At 46.5% G+C, this 21,801-nt stretch overlaps 3 protein-coding genes across 11 annotated transcripts in view; 2 read left to right on the forward strand and 1 right to left on the reverse strand.

The window, feature by feature from the left end:
- Window positions 1–1,531, forward strand: part of SMARCD3 (SWI/SNF related BAF chromatin remodeling complex subunit D3) — a 50,042-nt gene extending 48,511 nt beyond the window's left edge. The window contains exons 11-14 of one of the 4 annotated variants that reach the window (XM_074193335.1): window positions 113–248; window positions 557–679; window positions 805–906; window positions 1,168–1,524. In XM_074193335.1, the coding sequence (XP_074049436.1) occupies window positions 113–248; window positions 557–679; window positions 805–906; window positions 1,168–1,221 (415 nt within the window). In that variant the 3' untranslated portion in view covers window positions 1,222–1,524. Of the gene's footprint in view, window positions 1–112; window positions 249–556; window positions 680–804; window positions 907–1,167 lie in introns of all 4 variants that reach the window. The other 3 variants (XM_074193333.1, XM_074193336.1, XM_074193334.1) reach the window with 3 other exon arrangements.
- Window positions 1–19,937, reverse strand: CHPF2 (chondroitin polymerizing factor 2). 4 transcript variants are annotated; one of them, XM_074193329.1, is made up of 5 exons: window positions 19,777–19,937; window positions 5,701–6,952; window positions 4,668–5,232; window positions 3,785–3,967; window positions 1–2,966 (listed from the first exon to the last, which is right to left on the reverse strand). In XM_074193329.1, the coding sequence occupies exons 2-5, from the start codon at window positions 5,961–5,963 to the stop codon at window positions 1,659–1,661; spliced, it is 2,319 nt and encodes a 772-aa protein (XP_074049430.1). In that variant the 5' UTR covers window positions 5,964–6,952; window positions 19,777–19,937; the 3' UTR covers window positions 1–1,658. The 4 variants fall into 4 exon arrangements, with proteins under 4 accessions (XP_074049430.1, XP_074049427.1, XP_074049428.1 ...); XM_074193326.1 differs by lacking the exon at window positions 19,777–19,937 and adding an exon at window positions 7,374–7,502; XM_074193327.1 differs by lacking the exon at window positions 19,777–19,937 and adding an exon at window positions 7,134–7,502.
- The window catches only part of ABCF2 (ATP binding cassette subfamily F member 2), a 15,578-nt gene continuing 13,257 nt past the window's right edge, over window positions 19,481–21,801 (forward strand). Inside the window, exons 1-2 of one of the 3 annotated variants that reach the window (XM_074193330.1) lie at window positions 19,481–20,102; window positions 20,727–20,925. In XM_074193330.1, the coding sequence (XP_074049431.1) occupies window positions 20,766–20,925 (160 nt within the window). In that variant the 5' untranslated portion in view covers window positions 19,481–20,102; window positions 20,727–20,765. Of the gene's footprint in view, window positions 20,103–20,190; window positions 20,210–20,437; window positions 20,627–20,726; window positions 20,926–21,801 lie in introns of those variants that run through there. The other 2 variants (XM_074193332.1, XM_074193331.1) reach the window with 2 other exon arrangements.

A 21,801-nucleotide genomic window follows, 5' to 3' on the forward strand; every position in this document is an offset into this window, starting at 1 on the left:
CCCTGCCTCCCATTTTTGACCTTCCCCCAGCTTGCCACTGACTCCTTTGGCTCCTCTCCCAAGTCTCCCAGGGTGGGGGGCCTGGCATCTAAGGTTGCCTTTCTCTGGATAGTGTGGACCCCTCCGACCAGAAGAAGACAGCATGCTATGATATTGATGTGGAGGTGGAAGAGCCACTGAAGGGTCAGATGAGCAGCTTCCTGCTGTCCACAGCCAACCAGCAGGAAATCAGTGCCCTGGACAGTAAGGTAGGTTCAGGACCTAGAGCTGACCTTGAACCTAAGCCCAGAGGACAAAATGCAGGTAGAGAAGGAAGGCCCTGGACCATTGTGACCCTATTACAGCTTTTTCCCTTTGCTTCCTGAACTTTAGTATCCTTTGCTCCACAACCCTCTCTTCCCTTTCCCCGAGATCTCAGACTGTTTAAGGATGCCTTGGACTTGCCCTTGGAAGCACAGGAGAGTAAAGCCAAACCCCACTCCTCCCCCCGCTTCCATAACTTTCCTATCTCCCACCGAGATAGGTGCAGAATAAGAAAGCCCGTTTCTGCTTCTAGATCCACGAGACCATTGAGTCTATAAACCAACTCAAGATTCAGAGGGACTTCATGCTGAGTTTCTCCAGAGACCCCAAAGGCTATGTCCAAGACCTTCTCCGCTCCCAGAGTCGGGACCTTAAGGTAAAAGCTCAGGGATTGTGGATGTAGGGAATGAGAAAGATTTGGGTAGATATTAAGTTTTAGGAAGATGGGTGAAAGGGAAGATGGTTCTGGGTTGAGAGGTTGACCCCTATGTTCTCCTCCAGGTAATGACAGATGTAGCAGGAAATCCTGAAGAGGAACGTCGGGCAGAGTTCTACCACCAGCCCTGGTCCCAGGAAGCTGTCAGCCGCTATTTCTACTGCAAGGTAGTCTAGTAGTTCCAACCATGTAAACTCTTTTGTTTCCCCAGCCCCTCCATTCCAGGGCAAGTCATTAAAAAAAAAAAAATTCCCCCTGGAGAAATTTCTTTCCCCTTGAGACCCCAAGGTGCAGTACCTCCCCTGCTTCAATCTAACACAGGAGACTTGCTCTCAGGATTCCCCCCAGGTGAGGAGGCCAGGGTGCCTGTGGGTGGGGCCCCCCCTCCCCAGGGGTACTGCAGCCAGTATTGCTCTTCCTTTCCACAGATCCAGCAGCGCAGGCAGGAACTGGAGCAATCCCTTGGTGTACGCAACACCTAGGGACACCTCCTTGGACCAGACACCACCACGGACCTCCAGGGCCAGGTCCCCTGCCCCCCAAAGACCTCCCCCTGGGCAGTAACATCACTCCTGAGATATTTTACATGTGGGGCTGGGGGGAGCCAAATTAAAGTTCATTCAGCTACCAGTAACTGTGTAGTTATTGGGAACTGGGAAGGTGTAAGAGGCAAAAAAATAATGGCTTGTTGGGAAGGGGCCTCCCATTTCTTTCCCCTCACATGCCTCTTCTTTTTCTTAGCCCTGCCTCCAGACCTCATAATAATTTGGTAGAAGAAACTTTTTAATAACATTTTCTCATTTAAAAAAAATACAGTAACAATATCTCCATTTGTCTCAGACTATTTTAACTTGCCCTTCCTGGGGCAAAGATAGCAAAAGGGAAGGGATAAGGAAGTACCAGTGTACAGAGAAGTGGATCAGGTGCTGTTGGCCTGCTCTTGTTCAAAGAGTGCCATAGCCAGCTGAGCCCGGCTACCCAGTCCCTCCAGATTGCTGAGCCTACAACGATGGTAGAGCTCCTCACTAAGTCTCGGGCTACAATCCCGAAGTGAAAACCTCTGCACCAGGCCTGGCTCAACTGCACGAAAAAGGTGCAGTCCTGAGAACCTTAGAAAAACATCTAGCACCTCTAGCCCCTCAAGGGCTTCCTCTTCTTCCTGTCCAGCCAGTTCCCCGGCCAGCCGGGCACGAGCTGCTAAGTAGTCAGCATTGTAGAAACAACCCTCTGAAGAGGCCTGCCGGTCAAATCGGCCTCCAGCAGAGGCCCCTCGAGGCTGATCAGGACCTGCAGGGGAGGGTGGATCGGGGCCAGCCCCAGGAGGCCCTGGGGGTGATTTCATTGGGGCCAAGGCAGGGTTGAACTCCTGGAAGTGGACAGGGAAGAAAGCCTGCCAGCCTGAGATGGCATTCATGCGGCAGCGGTTGAGAACATCAGGTCCAGGCCTCGTCCAGACGGTAGTTAGGAAGAAGAGGGTATCTACTGGGTGTTTTTTTGAGACGACATCCATGAGCCGCACCTGGGAGGGGGCCTCAGCTCGCACAGCAAGCCAGGCCAGTCGGGTCCCAGAATGTCTGCGCTCCAGCTCAGCGGCTGCTGCCTTCACCCCCGCAAAGGGGTCTGGGGCCCCTCGACCACCTTCCCGTGGCCCATAGACCAGCAGCAGGGTCAGTAAAGCATGTTCCCTTGGCTCTAGGACGCCAGCTGCAAAGGCCTCTAGAAAGGCAGGGGCTGCAGCAGCTTCTGTGGGCAGAAGTGGCAGCACTAGCTGGACCCTGGTGGCCTCGGTGACATAAGGCATGGGTAGGATTTCCACTCGGCTAAGGGGCCGAAGTAAACTGACTCTTCGGGCTAGGGCTCGACGGTGACCACGTTGGGTCACAGCCTCCAAAAGAAGGTCCAGAGTATATTCCATGCCCCGCGCTGGGTCAAAGCGGCGGTAACCGTTGAGGAGCCGCTGCTTTCGGAAGCGTAGACGGGGCTGGTAGCGTCTATTCAGCTGCTCCAGAGCAGTCTCCACAGCATCACCCACATCTGCCCTGCTGGCCCCCCGGAGGGGGCATTTGGGGGCTCCATCTGCACAGGAGAAGATGTGCTGCTCCGTAAAATAATCCCAGCCCAGCACCTCAAAGCGGGACCGAGGAGTGAAAGGAGCAGGGAGCCCCACTGGCCAGCTCAAGCCTGCTTCACCCTCTGGGGTGAGCACTGTCAGGTTTCGGATCTGTGCCTAGAGAGGGAGAGACCAGAACCTGTCAAAGCCCAATCCAAAGCTTTACTTTACTAGATAGCTAGGGCTACCTAGGCTCAAATTTATTTTGGGGGTTGAGTTAGGATCCTGGAGTTTCAGGCCTGGCTCTGCCATTCATTGGCCACAGGAACTTCATGAAAGCTTTTTTTTCCATCTGTAAAATGGAGATAAGACTAACCCTATCTACTTTAGAGTTGTTTTGAGAGTCAGATAATTGGAATGAATTGTTTTGAACAAAAATTAAGAGCACTAGAGAAATATAAACTGTAATAACTTTTTCTCTATCATTCCCAAACCCAAGAACACATTTGTCACAGCCAAGCCCCTACTTTGTCTCCTTTAGTTTGTTTCCACCACCCACCCCACAGCTGTACATTAACCTACTAAATCTGGTCTCAGACCCTTACTTCTCTTGAACATCTCTAGAGGTCACAAGTACCCAGGAACAAGAACAAAAGCTTCTCTTCTTAATAAAGAGGAACTGCCAGTCTTTCCTCCAACAGAGTACACAATATTCCTATATCCAAATCTCCCTGAGTTTGCTTATAGTCCCTTGGACTCTCAAAACCTCAGATACTTAAGCAGCCTGAGTTTGTTCAGCAGCTTCCTCTCTCATTATCTTCACCCTGAATCAAAATTCTCTCTCCTGAGGATGGCCAAAAATCAGATCTGGTCACCACCTTCTTAATTCTAGCCTAGTCACCTCCTTCGGCTCATCTTAGATGCGTTCTCATTTCATTTCCCATCTCCCTGTGCTGAAAAGCCACCACCTTGGTGAACACCAACTTCTGACTCACCTGCAGCTGCTCTATTTCACCGTAGGCTCGATCCAGCTCTAGGGCACTGAAGCGTTTGTGGAGCCGATACATGAGAGTCCCGTCCGAGACAGGATGCACAGCAAAAGCACTCAGGAAAGCTGAGCTGCCCTCCTTCTCAGGGTCCCTGTTCTTGGCCAACTCAAAAGACCGATATTGCTGCCCCTAGAGGGTCGGAGGAAAGACAATGTCTCCTTCACCCAGTGGCACATATATCTCCACTGCATTCTAAAGCCACAATAAGGGTGCAGACTTGCCCCTTGCTCCTTAATAGTTTTCCCCTTTCCCTGCTGGATTACTCCAACCTGATGCTCTACAAGAGGTGGGGGGGGTGGGGCAATGGACTGTAAATTCACTCCAGTCTGTACCTCAACCTCAGGTCTGAGTCCCACTGTTCTGATCTCAGTAACTAAGGATTTCCAATTCCCTTCAATGAGCACCCTATTTCTCCAAGGAATAGTTCCTTCTTTCTGGGCTGGATGGATGGAACATATCTAGGAACTAGGCCTTTCTTTCCAAGAGAGGGGTGAATATGTAATAGTAGTTCTCTCCCCCCCCCCCACCCCAGGGAGACCTGCTCTTTTAAGGGAAAAAGATAGTTTTTCTCAGGGGTAAAGGCCAGTCTAGCACATTTCCATCTATTCAGTATTGTTCCTCTCTCTCTCTCTCTCTGGGGTCAGGGTTCTCTGCTCTGAAGGACTATTGCAGGGAATGTGCAGATTGATATAATACAGATAATTAACAGGGATGGCTTTTGCTGAAGCTGCTAAGCTAAAGCTTTTGCAGGAATCAACTGAGTCAGACTCCAGGACCACTCAGCAGACTGATGAGCCTCCTGGAGCCTGAGGTGATGGGAGGGCAGTACCTGGTGCTGAGAGACACAGCCGATGCCCAGGGAGTCGATCAGGCAGCGCCCAAGCCACTCATCAGGACGGGCACTGAGGATGTCTCCACGGCAGCCATCCAGGTGGGGCCGCAGTCGGAGCAAAAGGCTCCTGGACAGCAGGTAGCCAAAACCACCGTGACAGTACCGGGCCTGTTCCCCTGCACCGATGAATTCTTCGGCCCGTCCCAAGTACAGGTCCTGGTTGATACTAAGGTGGCCTGCAAGCGCAGCCAGTCGAGGGGCTTGGACATAAGTGTCATCCTGCATCACAAAGAACCAGTCATAATCCGCACCAAAGTGAGTGTGAAGGTGGCGCAGGGTCTCCGACATGAGCCAAGCTGGGCGTTCATCCCCGTGGGACACCACCTGCATGCCGGCTGGTGCCCGGGCACCTCGCTGCCCTGTGAAATACAGTAGCCGAGGAAAGTAGTGCGCCACGGTGCGGTTCACGGCCACTGCCAGTGTGGACAGGGTGGCCCGAGATGTCAGGACAGCCACGAGCAACCGTTCACGGGAACCCAGCTCTGTCTGGATGTACCGTGTCCTGCAGAGAGACCATCCAAGTCAAAGGACCAACTTCCCAACTCTACCGAGCCCTTCCGAGTTCAGTTTGTCCTTCAGATTACACTACCTTTGGAACAGACTAGGGAAGGAGGAGGAAGAGACTGTCTCTGCTGACACTCAATAGAGAGGCACTCTTATAGGCCTGGGAGTCAAGAAGATGGATAAAGTCTTACATCATACACATCTGATGATCCACAGGTATGAACACAGGTGGATCAGTTAACTTCTCAGTGTTCCAGGCAAACCTTAATTGTAACTGAGTTCTTGATCTGCTTCTCCAAAGGGATTCTGCCCAGTAGAAATTCCTTGTGCTGATGAAATTATAAGTCTGGACCAAAAAAAAAGGATAGCCAACTACCTAACACTGTAATGTGAATTAGGAGTCCCTCTTAGAAAGCCAAGGTAGGGGGTCCTGTATCTTAAGGAATATACAGAGCACAACTCTCACCTGAGCACCTTCTTGTATGGCTTATTGGGATCCCTGTAGTATGGAACAATCCGAGGCTTGAAGTCTTCATCACTCTGGCCAAGCGGGGTCCTTGAATCCAGCTTCCGTGACCCCCCAAGTTCTCCCAAAGCCTCCACACAAGAGTCATCGCCCTCACCCTGGATCCAGGAGACTCGTAAGAGACTCAAACTGCACCCCAAGGATAGTCCCAGGAGGAGAGGTAGTGCTGGTCGCAGCAAAGCCAAAAGGGAGCTCAGTCGCATGATGGTATGTCCTGTGGCAATAATGCCTTCCCCAACAAGGGGCACAGCCTCACAGATCAACTGGGCTAAAGACTTTATAGTCTGGGCAATACTAAACTTAAAGTTTTAAGTAAGGAAACTGAAATCAATGTAGAGTATAGCTCAGCAGACCAGGCGTACTTCCAGGGTCCAGCATTTCTTAGGGAAGTCTGAGCTAAAAGCAACACCCAGAAGCTTCTCTTGAGTCTAGCCTGCCTTTATTTTCTAGCCCCCCTCTGACTTCTCACCCATTAGAGCAAGAAAATCTAACTCTTGAACAGGAAGCAATTAGACTTGCAGTAAAACCTGACAAGGTTCCACAGCTGGAATCACCCAGGTCTGGTCTTTTGGTAAAAGATAAGAAAACAAGCCTTAAGGACTAGATTCCTGATGTTGATACAAGGAAGGCGAGCCACAAAAATCTGTAATCTAGACAGTACAAGTGGTGGCTCTAAGAGATGAAAGGGGGAGAGGAGAGATTCATGACACCTCAAACCAAGAGCCACCGACCACAGTAACTAACCTTAGTCTCAACCCAAATCTGCTTGTCCTGCAGAGTTCCAGGTTCTAGGTCGGCCATGCCCTAGAGTTCTCCCTTTGCCTATCTGCTCAAGACTGATGCAAGAAAAGAGCTGTCTGGCTTTTCTTGCCTTCCCTTTAGTGAAGTGGGGAGAGGGTAGCTTGGTGTGGTCTCTGAGTCAAAAGGACCCAAGAGCTACTAATGTTCTGCATCAGAGAAGCGGCACCCGAGTGAGGGAGGCAAGCTCGCTGCCTGAGCATCCATCCTGCCTCAAAAGACCCCAGCGGCACATGCCATTTCCCTGGAATCCCACATACTCGAAGGCAAGCTGCGGGGAATGGCTTTGGCCGGAGCTTTTCCGAAGGCGGTGGCAGGGCCGGGTTCTGGCGGTCCTTTCCCTGGGCCACCTGCAGAGATTTGATACTTAGCAGCAAGGCTACTTCCGCCTCATCTGTAAATGAGAGGGTGGGAGAGATCAGTTCCCCTCAGTCCTGGACCCAAGGAGCCACGAAAGGCTCCAAAGCGCCGACAGAGCCCCGGAGCCGGGGCGTCGATCTCCCCGGCCCGGCCAGCCCGGCCCGGCCAGCCCGGCCCGGCCAGCCCAGGAAGGGGAACGCAGTCCCACCGCTTACCACGCCTGCGCAGGGGGCCCGGCGGGGGCCGGCCAGCCCAGCCTGGGAGTTGTTCCCCTTTCTGCCTTTGTTCCGGGGGGAAGGGAAGAAAAGGGAGGAGGGTCCTGAGCAGGGTGGGGAAGGCGGCGAGGCTGCTGCCCCGGAGGCCGCGGGGCCGCGGGCCGGACCCCAAGCCCACCCCCCCGGGGAGCTGGGCCCGCGCCGGGGAGAGGCGAGGGTGGGGGGAGGGGAGGCGCCCACCCGGGGAAAGGACGGAGAGGACCTGCCGCTGCCCCGGAGGATGACAAGGCCCCGCGCTCCGGAGACTCGCCGGCCCCGCTACCGCCGCCGCTGCCACCTCACAGCCCCCCGGGCCCGCTCCTTCCTCTTCCGCTTCCCCGGTCACTATGGTGACCGCATCCGGCCCCTCGCTCCCGCCGCCGGCCCTCTCGATGGTCCGTTCTGGGCCCCTCTGCGCATGCCCGGGCACGATCCAGGGGCCCGGCCGGGCCGGCGGCCCCGACTGAACGGCGCCCCCCTCCGGGCCCGCCGGGACCAGCGCCTCCGGAGCGGGGCCGGGCCAGGACCGACCTGGCCCGGCGGGGCCGGCCCCGGGCGGGGGACACCGGGCGCCCCCGAGGGCGGCGCCAGCCCGCGGGGAGCCGCTCCGAGGCCCCGAGGCCGCTGCGGCTTGGGACAGCGCGCCCGGGCGGGCCGCAGCTTCCCGACCTTCAGTGTCCTTCGGGGCGCCTAGGAGGTGCGGCGGATAGAGCCCCGGCCCCGGGGTCGGGAGGACCTGAGTTCAAGTTCGGCTTCACACGCTTAACAAGGACCTAGCTGTGTGGCCTAAGGAAATGAATAAATGGATCTTTTCAATTCCATAAAACGTGATGCCAAAAGTGGCTGCAGCGCGGTGCTGCCACGAATACAGTGCTGGGCCTGAGTTCCAATGAGACCCGGCCCCGGCTGTGTGACCCTGGCCAAGTCACCCCGATTCTCCACCGGAGAAGGAAGCTTGGCAAGCGACCCCCATGGGCAGCGTTGGCACGCTGTGATCCACAGAGCCTTGCATAACCCAGCAACAAACGGGCTCTAACACCCGGTACACAAATGTGGAAGTCACAATCCACGCCGATCCTTTTCCCAACCCTAAAGCAGCTTCTTGTCTGGATCTTATCTCTTTTATACAACTTCTTTCCCTTCTTCCTTTCTTCCTTCCTTTTCTTCTGTCACCTTGCATTCCTTCTCTTATTCCTCCCACCACTATTCATTTCACCTCCCCTCCCTCTTCTATCCTTTTTTCCCTCTTTTTCCCTTTGCTTCTTCCTTGATGCTTTTATCCAGGCTGGCCCCCTGAATCTGTCCTTCCTCACCTCTGCCTTTTAGAAGCCCTTGTCTCCTTCCACTCAAGATTGCTTTGTCTTTTTTTCACCATAAATATCTGTATTTCATTTTACATATAACTTGTAAATGTTCATAGTCATTGGTTTAATGTCAGCTTAGGACAGGATCACAGTGTAGATGCATAGGAGGAGATTAAAAGATGTTTTGTTTATTGGTAGATTGATAATCTCATCAATTGCACCCATCTCCACCTATTATGGACTCCTATACATCTCCCATAAATTCACTACAGAAGTATTAAGAGCACTTTTTCTTGACATGTTTGTCCTTCGTTTTTCAAAGAAAACTATGGCATCAGGAAGGTAATGTGCTTGTCCTCCCTGGTCTTCACGCCTTAAGGACAACCTAGGACCGAAAATGGAGGGTGAATTGGTTCAGAACTGAAAATTGCCTAGTTCTTTTTATGTGAATTGCATTAGAGTGAGAGGCTGCTGTGCTAAATCACCAGTCTCACTTTCTCCTCCAGAGCCATCTGGGTCCAGGGGTCAGCTATGAATTAGTACAACTGGATGTAAGGCAATCAGGGCTAAGTGACTTGCTCAAGGTCACACAGCCAGTAAGGGTTTGAGGTCACATTTGAACTCAGATCCTCTGGACTTCAGGGCTGCACTCTATCCATTGTGCCATCTAGTTCCCCTGTCTTGATATGAGGACATCAATAGAACACTTGAGCTGTTCACTGGTTCTTTCTTTCTTTCTTTTTTTTTTTTTGCAAGGCAATGGGGTTAAGTGGACACAAGGCCACACACCTAGGTAATTATTAAATGTCTGAGGCCGGATTTGAACTCAAGTCCTCCTGACTCCAGGGCCGGTGCTCTATCCACTGCACCACCTAGCCACCCCCACTGGTTATTTCTTGTTAAACAGTTCCTCTTCATTTTCTTTCAGTCATTTCTTTGATGACATTGATTTTGCTTCTTTCAATTCTCTGTAATGTTTTGTAGTCCTCATACCTACTATCTCTCTCCATTGTTCTCTAGGCAATCAATACTTATTTTGATTTATTCAGATATGGAAATGTTGAACATCTCTAGCCTCTGGGTGGATATTGATATTTTTTAAATGAATATTTGCTTCAGGGAGGATATTCTATGAAAATAACTATGCAACTTTCTAGTTCTGGACCCAATTCACTGTCCATTTTCAGTTCTAGTTCAACATAAGGCTCTATAGGTTCTATAGGCTGCCCATTGAATTGTATATCATGTCTGGATAATGGTTATTCTTTATCTGTCTGGTTTTTCCCAAGTGGATAATTAGGCCAACCTCTTTCAAGTATTTGTGGATTTTTGCTAGGAGCCCTGTCATTTTTCTGGGCTTTAGTGCTATCCTCATAAGATTATTAAAACAAACAAACAGGAGAATGTAGACAACTTCACCCATAGAAAATACTTCCTCAGTTTGGACTCTGTCCTGGATCTTCATGAAAGTAATACTTGTTGAGTAACACTTGTTCCTGTCTTACGCTTCATTTGGTATCAATTAATAGCTAGTTGTAGAACAAAGCAATCTTTGTTATTTTTTCAAGAGATTTCACATAATATTGATGAACACACAGGGAATGCTTTGATGGAAGAGGAAGACTTAGGAGTCATTTACATCTCAATTTAATGTCTTTTCTATTATACCATAAGCCCACTCATTTTCCCTTGCTGATGACTGAAGGATATATACATGAGGTTTTTTGTCAAAAACAAATGGAACTACCTCTCTACCTGCTTTGTCTTGGGCATAACTGTTCTTATAGTTATGTACCAATAGCTATTTTCCATGCTGAATTTAAAGTTTCCATACTTTTGGAATTCTTCTTATTTAAAAGTTTGAAGGAAAGAATAGACTGACAGGCAGACTCACAGGACTATACTAATGGCATAATCCACAACATTCTCAAGGTTATTTGATTACAGTTTGCATTTGAACAATTATTAGCCTTGCAATTATCTTAATTCTTGGAAGTGTAGGTTTCAGTTTCAACAAAAACCAAAGGCATAGTATATTTTCAATCACAAGACAACTCTTTCTACTGTATTTTAACTGTTATCTAATCTCTCAAATGATGTAATTATTTCTGAAATTTCACTCTCATTATGAAAAAAAAAGGATCTGACAATCTTTCATTGTTTCCAGTATTGGTCATGTAACAAAATTTTTAGTCTTTCTAATCTCTAGGATCCCTTTTTATAATACATTAGCCCAGGGGTGGGTAGGTGGTACAGTGGATAGAGCACCGGCCCTGGAGTCAAATCCAACCTCAGACACTTAATAATTACCTAGCTGTGTGGCCTTGGGCAAGCCACTTAACCCTACTGCCTTGCAAAAACCTAAAAAAAAAAATCACATATTAGCCCAGGTTGTGGTGGTAGTGGGGTAGTTACTTCAGCACTGGGTTTATAGAGGTGCCCCAAGCTCATTCTCCATTGGATCCTCATAGCGTGAGTTGAACTACTTCTCCTCTTAAGAGCTGGTGAGTTTTCTCTATTACTATTACTCATGAGCCCCATCTAGTAAATTCACTCAAAGTCAAAAGACCAATGAATATCAATGAACTTGTTTTTGTGAGGCATCCTAAGGTCACTTAGAAGTGACTGAGGTAAAATTTGAACTCAGGTCCTCCTGATTCCAGGGCCGGTGCTCTATCCACTGCACCACCTAACTGCTCCTATCAACTTTTACCAAGAGAAATTTATTGAAAGGGAAGCCAAGCGTACAATAACACCTTTTGCAATTAGGGATATGCTCTTCCTTCTTTGGTTCCTGAGGACCCTGAGTAAATTTAAGTTGGCTACAAAATATCCCTCCCTCCCTCCATGAAGGGGTTCCTGGCATGGCAGTCCTTTTCTCTCTTCAAGAGAGCCCCAGTAAGTTCATTTCTAGGTGCAGCATTAGAATGAGATGCTTCCTTGCTTGCAAAAAACAATGCTATGACTGAATCAACACTGTTGCTTGGTTACTTTAAGATCTCTTCACTTGACAGGTGGCTTTTCTAAACTTTTAAAGCTCAAAAAGTTGTAATCTGATATGTTGTTTCCAATATTAATTCATTTAAGATCAAGGAAATGTAAATAAAAAGCAGCAAAGGTAGAGAGATGCCCAATGTTTATGGCCACATAACTTACATAAGAAAACAGCTCATCCCTGCCTCTCTCAGAGAGAAATATGGATCTTGGACTTTTTCTCCCCTCTCTCAGAGGCCCATGGCAGTTCTGGCCTGACTTGTCTCCAGGGAAGAAAGAGTTCATCTGTTTGAACCTTTTGTAGACATACTCATTTACCACTTAACTTACTAAACATCTTTCAAAGCAGGAAGTAAACTAAAATGATATAGAGAAGACTTGTGCCAAGGTTTTACTGGGAAATGTTTAGCAATTGGTTTCCTGAAGAAATTATGTAGACAGAACACACTTTTCAGCTAATTCTGAATTGTTAACATGACGATAAACAAATCAATAAATCAAGTCCTAAGTCATTTGCCAATTTCCAGGGTATAAATTCTCATGCTGGTACCAATCTGTTCAAGCTGTCTCCTCAACACCCCTGCCTGTGCCATTCTGAAGTGAGGGAAGAAAGGGCTCTTCCATCATCAGTTTCTGGAAGCAGGCTTACTAAATCTCTGCTCATCTCCAGGCATATGTTTAAAAACTGGATCTTTATTGGCTCTTCATTACTCAAGGACATGAGTGTGAATGGGTTTGTGAAATGGTAACAATAGCAATCATTCCTCCAACAAATATCCAACAAGAAGCACTGGTGATATAGTAGTGAAATGACTATTGTTTACTATGATAAATGGGCACTGCTACTTTAAACTTCTATGAAATGCACTTTCCTTATCTGTGAAGTGGGCATAAAAATTCTTCTACTGCCTTTATCAGTCTTAAGGTGCTACATAAATATGAGCTTGTTAAATTGCTCTTAAACCTACTATAAGGCATAGTGAAGATGTGAAGAAGTATAAATAACTTATAATCTAACAGTTTCTAAAATTTTGAGCATATAATATAGTCATCACACACACACACACACACACACACACAAACACACAAGTTTATATTTGATTATATAAAGGAGAGATAAGGAAAGATGGCAAAATAGTTAAAAGTAGTATAGCCTAGCTCTTCTCCCATAGACAACAATGGCCACCCAGAAAGAGCACCAGACCAGACTGGGGCATACAGTGAAAAATCACACTGAGTCCTTTTTCCAGTCTAGGTCAGCATAGGGAGACAGAGATCTGCTAGCAATAGGGACAGGTTCTAGGAAGGAAGGCAGTACCCAGAGTCACATGTAAAGAAACTGAACTGGCCTACCATTATGCTTGGGTTAAGATTGTTAAAATCAACCCCTATCTTAGAAGTCTGAATCTGAGTGACCTCAGATCAAGAAATAACTTAAACTTCTGGCCCTCTGAGCAGAATTGTCTCTCATGTCACCTCAGCAGAAAGCTTTCATTCTAAATCTGTTCTTCTTTGTAAGATTCTATTAGATGAATGATGACAGCCTATATATTATATATTATATGTATATATATACACATATACATATATATACATACACATACATACATACATATATATATATATATATATATATGTATATTACATTCTGGCCTCTCAAAACTTAGTTCAATTCCTTTTTTTTAGGGTTTTTATTTTGGCAAGGCAAATGGGATTAAGTGGCTTGGCCAAGGCCACACAGCTAGACAATTATTAAGTGTCTGAGCCCGGACTTGAACCCAGGTACTCCTGACTCCAGGGCCGGTGCTTTATCCACTACACCCCCTAGCCGCCCCCAACTTAGCTCAATTCTGACATGGTATTTGTTCCATTAAGTTCACATCCAAAGGTAGCATTACAGATGGATAAGTATTTGTCTCTGCCACTGCTGGACTCTTTGCTTCTCAGGGCAAACCTCGACTCTGGAACTTCAAGTACAAAGATATCCTCTATTGCTTCCATACTCACAAGGTCAAAGAGGTTCAAGTCCTTTCCTTTGGAATGGATAAGAACAAATGTAGAAGTCAAAGATTGAGACATTTCTCAGGAACCACATGACCTCAGAGATGACCCTAAGGCTTCTCCCTTACAGCATAGTCTTTTACCAAACAAAAAAAACAAAAGTCACCAAGATCACTTGAAAGCAACTGAGGTAAAAAAAAAAGGTAGTATCTGATGCTTATATAATTTTTATATGCCTTCAAAACCAATCAAATCACCTCCACTTCACTTCATGTGATTAGCTAACAGAACCAATTACAGAATATCTGTGCATACCACCTAGTTCTCTAAGGCACTTGCCTTACATGTCATCAGTATTTTACCCAAAGCAATCTCAACATGAAGAGGTTGCATCTGCTAAGCAATCTGATAGAGTGTGCACATGCCCCAGATACCCAATGCAGTATCTTCTTTTCTTGTTCATGTTTGGATATTTTAGTTGTGTTTCCATTTGAATGAGAGGAACTGCTAGGAAGATCAGTTTGTTTGTATAATAATGTGCCAGAAATAAAGCAATATAAAATAAGCCTGGAAAGAGAGGTTCCTATCATGTTGAATGGAGTTTTAAATAACAAATAGAGGATTTTATATCTGATCCCTCAGGCAATAGGTAGTCATTGGAATTTATTCTAAAGGAGAATGATGTAGTTTGACTGACCTTTTGGAAAATCACTTTAGTAGGTGAGAATTGAGTTGAGAAAGGATTGGGAAAATGAAATCAATTAGGTCATTTTAACAGTCCAAGTGATAGATAAGGCATATCTAACTAGAGTGGTAGCTGTCTGTGTGAATGAATAGATGATCATGTTAAGAAACAAATGACAAGATTTGGTAAGTGGATGTGAGGGTGAGTGAAAGTGAGAAACTAAGGTCTCAAACCTGGATATCTGGGGAAAAAAAACCCCAGTAGGAATATATTTAAAAGAAGGGTGGGTGGTTTTTTGAGAGGAAGATAATGCAACTTGAAACCATGCCTGTACAATCTCTATATTCATTATATCCATTCAAAACTAAAGGCAAACTGTGGGTTTTTACTTACTGGTTACTACCTGTGAGTTCAGAACTGCATTCTGAGCAATAGTCCTATAATTCTAATGCAATAACCAATAGAGCATTTGTAAATCAAGGAGTGAGTGTTCTGGGGATAGGAAAGGAATACAGTTTCTTCTGGAGGTCCCCACCCTGACAGGGGATATCTAACAGAATGGTGGAGGTGGGGAGCTTACATAGTGATAGGGGTCAGAGGAAGCTAAGCATAGTTTTGTTAGAGACATGTTGTCTATCATAAGGAAAGTGCTGTGATTGGTTGATCACATACTCTCTGGGATCATGCCAGAGCCCCTCTCAGGAAGTTATATTTCCCATCTTGGAAACCATTGAAGACAATGACTTGTTTGCAACCACCATTATCATCAAAAAATATTTATTAGATGTCTTCTTTGTGTAAAGTATTGGGTTCAGCAGTAGGAAAGAAACTTCCTAAGAGGGCATAAACCTAAAAGATAAGTAATAATATCAAATGGCAAGGCCAAGGGTCAAATGAGCCAAATTGACCATATGTACTAGAAGAATTGATATTTCTTCCTTGGTTTTTACATGCACTTTGTAGGTTTCTTATGATCTTATCATTTTCCATTTTGCATGATAGATGCATGGGGATAGCTGTGCTATGCATATTGGTTAAGGCTCAAAGAAGTTATGAACTATGCTTCAATTGTCTTTTCTTCTTTCCCAATACTCTGTCTAGAGTTTAATAATTAGTTGTCAAATGATCAAAGGAATAAGATTTCAGATAGAGAGGTCACTCTGGCCTAGAGTCATTAGGCATTTGAGCTAGGTTATAAATTTGATAAGGTAGGTTCAATAGAATGTGAGTTCCTTGACAGTAGAAACTACTTTTCTTCGTGTTCTCAGCACCTACAATAGTATTGTATCTAAATATTTGCCCAATTTATCTAAATATGGGCCAATAATAAAAACTTGTTTGTATGGAACTTTAATTAATTCTAATTTAATACTTTTTTTCTCACTTGATTCTCACAATACTGTGAGGCAAGGTTTAGGATTTAATCCTATAAATAGTACAAGCCATTTAAGATTTATTTTGTTTCATTTTTTGGTATTTGCAAGGCAGTGGGGTTAAGTATCTTGCCCAAGGTCACACAGCTAGGTAATTATTGTCTGTGTTCATATTTGAACTCAGGTCCTCCGGACTCCAGGGCTGGTGCTCTATCCACTGCACCACCTAGCTGCCCCCATTTAAGATTTTTAAGGAAGGGAACTAATATATTTTAGACAGAATAAACTTCTGGTAGAACCTGGATTAGAAGATGGAAAGACTAGAGGGAGGAAGAACAATTAGCTAATTACAATAATCCAATATGGAAGGGTTGGGGAGATTATCGACTTTCTCAGTCTTAATGATAATAGTAGAAATAGTAAGAGACCTCTCCCTTTCTATAATCTTACTAATCAAAGATAACTCTGAACCTGGATGATGGGGCAGTGAGAAGAATGATAGTAACATTTCCAGAAAATATGCAGAAAAGGGCAAGTCATCTGAGTTGGAAGGGACCTCAGAGACCTCCAACTTTATTCATAAAAATGGACAATTGTTTTTTTGTTTGAAGACCTTAAAAGAGGGACAACCCAACTCTCTCAAGAGGCAGCCAATTCCACTATTGGATGGAGTCTAGTCAAACAAGCTTTCTTTAAGCACTTCACTATATTTGAGGCACTGGGTTAAGTGCTGGAGGTACAAATATAAATAGAAATAATGTCCTTGCCCTTAAGAAGTTTACATTCTAATGGAGGGAGAGGGAAGACAATACAAAATAAATCAGAAAAGAATGGGGGGATAGAAGATACCCTTGAAAGAAATAAAGATATCTGAGGTGGCTAGGTGGTGTAGTGGATAGAGCACCAGCCCTGGAATCAGGAGTGCCTGGGTTCAAATCCAGTCTCAGACACTTAATAATTACCTAGCTGTGTGGCCTTAGGCAAGCCACTTAACTCCCTCTGCCTTACAAAAAACAAATGAAGATATTATTAGCCTGAATACTTTTCTTAAAAGAGAGATTCTGGGAGGAACTATCAGAGAAAAGGGCCACAAGGGCAGAGTGTTTCCAATATGAGAAGACCAAGGTCAAAGGGAAATTTCACTGTGAGAAGGCTGCAGTAGCATAGTGGATATAAGTGGCTTGGTATGTTTGATGAGTGACCAAGTTCTAAGCATTCCAACAGTACCTAACTTCAGCTACCATCACAACCATTGGAACAAATTTGGGTAGATATTCCTCTAACTCACCCACAGTTTGAGAACTGTTACTTTTTCTCCACCTATATTTGGTTAAACCAGAGATAATTTTACTGTGTTGTAGCTCCTTCATATGCCACAGCTTCTTGGAACCACTGGTGAAAATTGAGAAATAGATGACCAAAGATGGATGAGCAGCCCTGAAAAGGGTTCTTTAAGCCCTCACAGCAGAGATATTATTCTCCCCCCAATACCCCATATACCCCAACTATGCAAACAAGTTATATACAGATAAATTAGAGATAATCAACGGAAGACACTCTTGTGGAAGGTAGGATTTTAGTTGGAACATGAAGTCAGATAGTGATAAGGGAGAGAATTCCATTAATGGAGGACAGCCCAAGAAAATACCCAGAGTTGAGAGAAAGGATCTCATTCCAAGAACAGCCAGAAGATCAGACTTTCTGGGTTTGAGAGGAGGTGGGGCTAGGGCCAGAAGGGAGAAATGTGAGTCCAAGACAGATAAAGAGGATCTTGAATGCTAGCCTTAGGTAATAGCAAATGAATAGTTTTGAGCAAAGAGGAGTAATCAGACTAGATATATGCACTGGGAATGTCCTTTAAGGTGGGCTACACTGGAAGTGGTGACATCTGGTAGGAAGCTGCTTCAATAGTCTAGGTGGATGGCCAGAAGGACTTTTTTTTTTTTTATTTTTTATTTTGCAAGGCAATGGGGTTAAGTGACTTGATAATTGTTAAGTAAAAGCTAGGTAATTATTAAGTAAAGTATCTGAGGTCTGATTTTAACTCAGGTCCTCCTGACTTTGGGCAGGTGCTCTCTCCACTGTGCCACCTAGCCCTGGCCAGAAGGACTCTTAAGAGGAACAGAGTGGGGTGGCTAGGTGGTGCAATGGAGCGAGCACCTGCCCAAAGTCAGGAGGACCTGAGTTCAAATGCGACCTCAGACACTTAATGGTTACCTAACCCTGTGGCCTTAGCTAAGTCACTTAATCTCATAACCTTGAAAAAGCAAAACAAAAAGAAGAGTAACAGAGCATGGGGGATGGATGGGACAAATTTTGTAGAGGTCAAATGGCAGGATTTAGTAAATAATTAAAAGTATGAGAGGGAAGAATTAAAGAGCACACCAAAGATTTTTAAACACTGAAGAGATGGTGAAAAACTTTTCCACGGATAGAAATAACAAAGTCAGAAAAAGGAAGGAGTTTAGAGAAAAAAATAAGCTCGATTTAAGGGGGGGAAGGGGAGGAGGGAGGGAGAGAGTAGAAAATGAAAGAGAATGTCAGAGAGAAAGAGAGAGAGAGAGAGGAATAAGAGAGATAAAGAGAGGAGAGAATGAGAGAAGAGAGGAATAAGAGGAAAAAGAGAGGAGAGAATGAGAGAAAGCGAGGAATAAGTGAAAAAGAGGAGAGAATGAGAGAAGAGAGGAATAAGAGGAAAAAGAGAGGACAGAATGAGAGAGAGGAATAAGAGAAAAAGAGGAATAAGAGGAAAAAGAGGAGAGAATGAGAGAAAGAGAGGAATAAGAGAAAAAGAAGAGAGAATGAGAGAAGAGAGGAATAAGAGAAAAAGAGGAGAGAATGAGAGAAGAGAGGAATAAAAGGAAAAAGAGAGGACAGAATGAGAGAGAGAGGAATAAGAGAAAAAGAGAGGAATAAGAGGAAAAAGAGAGGAGAGAACAAGAGAAAGAGAGGAATAAGAGAAAAAGAGGAGAGAATGAGAGAAGAGAGGAATAAGAGGAAAAATGAGAGAGAGGAATAAGAGAAAAAGAGAGGAAAGAATGAGAAGAGGAATAAGAGAAAAAGAGAGGAAAGAATGAGAGAGAGGAATAAGAGAAAAAGAGAATGAGAGAAAGAGAGGAATAAGAGAAAAAGAAGAGAGAATGAGGAGAGAATGAGAGAAGAGAGGAATAAGAGGAAAAAGAGAGGACAGAATGAGAGAGAGAGGAATAAGAAAAAGAGGAATAAGAGGAAAAAGAGAGGAGAGAACGAGAGAAAGAGAGGAATAAGAGAAAAAGAGGAGAGAATGAGAGAAGAGAGGAATAAGAGAAAAAGAGGAGAGAATGAGAGAAGAGAGGAATAAGAGGAAAAAGAGAGGACAGAATGAGAGAGAGAGGAATAAGAGAAAAAGAGGAATAAGAGGAAAAAGAGAGGAGAGAACGAGAGAAAGAGAGGAATAAGAGAAAAAGAGGAGAGAATGAGAGAAGAGAGGAATAAGAGAAAAAGAGGAGAGAATGAGAGAAGAGGAATAAGAGGAAAAAGAGAGGACAGAATGAGAGAGAGAGGAATAAGAGAAAAAGAGAGGAATAAGAGGAAAAAGAGAGGAGAGAACGAGAGAAAGAGAGGAATAAGAGAAAAAGAGGAGAGAATGAGAAGAGGAATAAGAGAAAAAGAGAGGAGAGAATGAGAGAGAGGAATAAGAGAAAAAGAGAGGAGAGAATGAGAGAGAAAGAGAGAGGAATAAGAGAAAAAGAGGAGAGAATGAGAGAAGAGAGGAGAAAATAACAAAAAGAGAATGAGCGAGAAAGGATAAAATGAAAGAGAGAGAGGAGAGATTGAGAGGAGAGAATGAGAAAGAGAGGGAAAGGAGAGAATGGGAGGGAAAAAAGAAGAGGATGAGAGAGAAAAGAGAAAACGAAAGAGAGAGGAGAGAAGGCGAGCGCGCAGAGCGCGAGCCGAGGACGGGGCGGGGGCGGGGCGGCGGGCCATCAGACGCCCCGGAGGCCCGGCAGAGCTTCCGGAGGCGCGGAGGGTTGGCGGAAAGCGCCGGCCACGCCGTTCGGGGTCTCTTTTGCCTCCTCCGCCCCCCCTTGCGCCCGTCCCCGCCTACATTCTGTATCTGCTCAGGTTACGCCAAGCGGTGAATCCTGGGAAATGCAGTGGCAGACTCGGCAGTCTCTCCCGCCGGGCCCGTCCTGAAAACCACATTTCCCGTCATCCCGCGAAAAACGACTGAGGCGGTTGGAGGAGAACTTGAAGACGCTCCCCACCTACGCGCATCGTCTGTTGGGATTTGCAGTTCCTCGACTCTCACGTCAGCCCGGGAACGCTGCACGCCGGACTACAGTTCCCAGGAAACGCCGCGCTTCGCCCCCTTAGATGACGTCCTCGAGACCGCGCGGAGGCCTCTGGGAACTGCGGTAGTTCGAGGGCCGGGTCCCGGCGATAGCCGGCCGCGCCGGAAAGACGACATTTCCCAGGTGGCTGCGCGGAGGCGCGCCGGGAGCGGGCGGGGGCTGCGATTGGCTGGCGAGCCGGCCGCACGCGGAGTAGCCGAAGCTGCTCTGTTGCGACAGAGGCCGAGCGGCGAGGCCGGGTGAGCCGGGGGAGGGGGCGCCGGCCGCTGGGGGCGGGAGAGTCGGCTCAGGCCGGGAGGGAAGGCGAGGGATGGAGGGAGCGGGGACGGAGAGCGGACGTGGGGCCGTGCGTGCGGGGAGAGAGCCGGGCCGGGCAGGAGGGCGCGGGGAGAAGCGTGCGGGGAGGGGAGCAGATGGGGGGCGGGTGGGGGAGGGGCCGGGGAGAGCGAGCGCGGGGGGTGGGGGGTGTCGCCGGGCCTCCAGGGGCGAAGTTAAAGGGACAGAGCCGGGGGGGGGGGGGCGCGAGGACCCTCGGAAGGGAAAGGAGCTTGATGGAGGGGCAAAGCTAGGTCATGGGGCGCACGGAGCTGGAGCCCAAATAACCAGCTGGAGCTTATTTGAGCCAAAGTCAATTTATAGACAAAGAAACTCGAGACCCGGAACCCCCCTGGCACTGCTTTTTAGATGGAAAGGGGCAAATTCTCACCCGGATTCCTCTAACTCCAGGCCTAGTGCTCGTCCGCGGTCCGCTCGTGGCCTTGGGGTAATGGTGATGGGGAATACTGGGTCAGACAGGGCAGTGTGGCGAAAAGATGTGAGACAGACAGAAAAGGCCTAACCCTGTGGGGTCTTTAACCTTTCAGGTTAAGCTGAAAATACTGTAACACCTGTGGCTCATCACCATGCCCTCTGATCTGGCCAAGAAGAAGGCAGCCAAGAAGAAGGAAGCTGCCAAAGCCAGGCAGCGGCCCAGAAAGGGGCACGAAGAAAACGGAGATGCCGTCAGCGAGCCACAGGCGGTAGAGGAGAAAAACGAGGAGGCCAACGGCAAAGACACCTTAGGTAAGGTTGAAGTGTCTCTGTGGAGTGCCCTGATAATTCCGAGATGATGTGGTGTTCCCAGATCAAATGTCATCAGAACCCGAGCTTTTGTCACCATCGTGATTTAGGTACAGAAAAGGAAGCAGGTAGGGATGTTTGACCCTGTTTTGGGTCTGCAACTTGAGCCCCAAAAAGAGCGGAGTGGTATGCTCATCCTAGGTCTGGGCATTTTTCTTTCTCAGTCTTCTATTTTCACAGGGGATGATTAATTCATGGTGCCCATGTGGTGGTCAAGACGCTGAACTGCGTGTCATATTGAATCCTCCAAGAACTGTTGACCACATAGGAAAAGATGCCTCGTGTGTGACCCCTAGAAAGAGACTTCTTTCCCTAATTTATTTTGTTGGAAATGTTTATTGAGTGTATGCTCCTTACACAGCACCAAACTAGAGTTTGTGAAAAATATGATAGAATGAAGTTCCTCATTCTTCAGCCTTCTAGGGAGTTTGGGGAGATGAAACTCACCAAGAGAAAGTTAACCAATTGTATTAAGGCAATGTGATAAGGAATTCCTTAACCTGGTATTCCATTCTGTTATTTACTTGAGGGGGCACTGTGGTATAACAGAGAAGCCTGCCTTGCAGGTGGGAAAATCTGAGTTTTAAGTCTTTACTTCAGACAGATTAAAAACTGTATGACTCTGGCTAAGTCACTTAACCCCTTATTCTGCTTCAGGCTAACTCTTAAGACTGTAATTTGCAGAATGATTGCTTTCCCACATCATAGAAAGTTTCTCTTCATCGGGAATTTCCTGTACCAATGAAATTACAGGTCCTTCCTACCCACTACCTCCCACTCTACTCCCTGAAATAATTGATTTATTCAATATATGGACAA

Source organism: Macrotis lagotis, chromosome 7, assembly GCF_037893015.1.
Source record: "Macrotis lagotis isolate mMagLag1 chromosome 7, bilby.v1.9.chrom.fasta, whole genome shotgun sequence".
Lineage (NCBI taxonomy): Eukaryota > Metazoa > Chordata > Mammalia > Peramelemorphia > Peramelidae > Macrotis > Macrotis lagotis.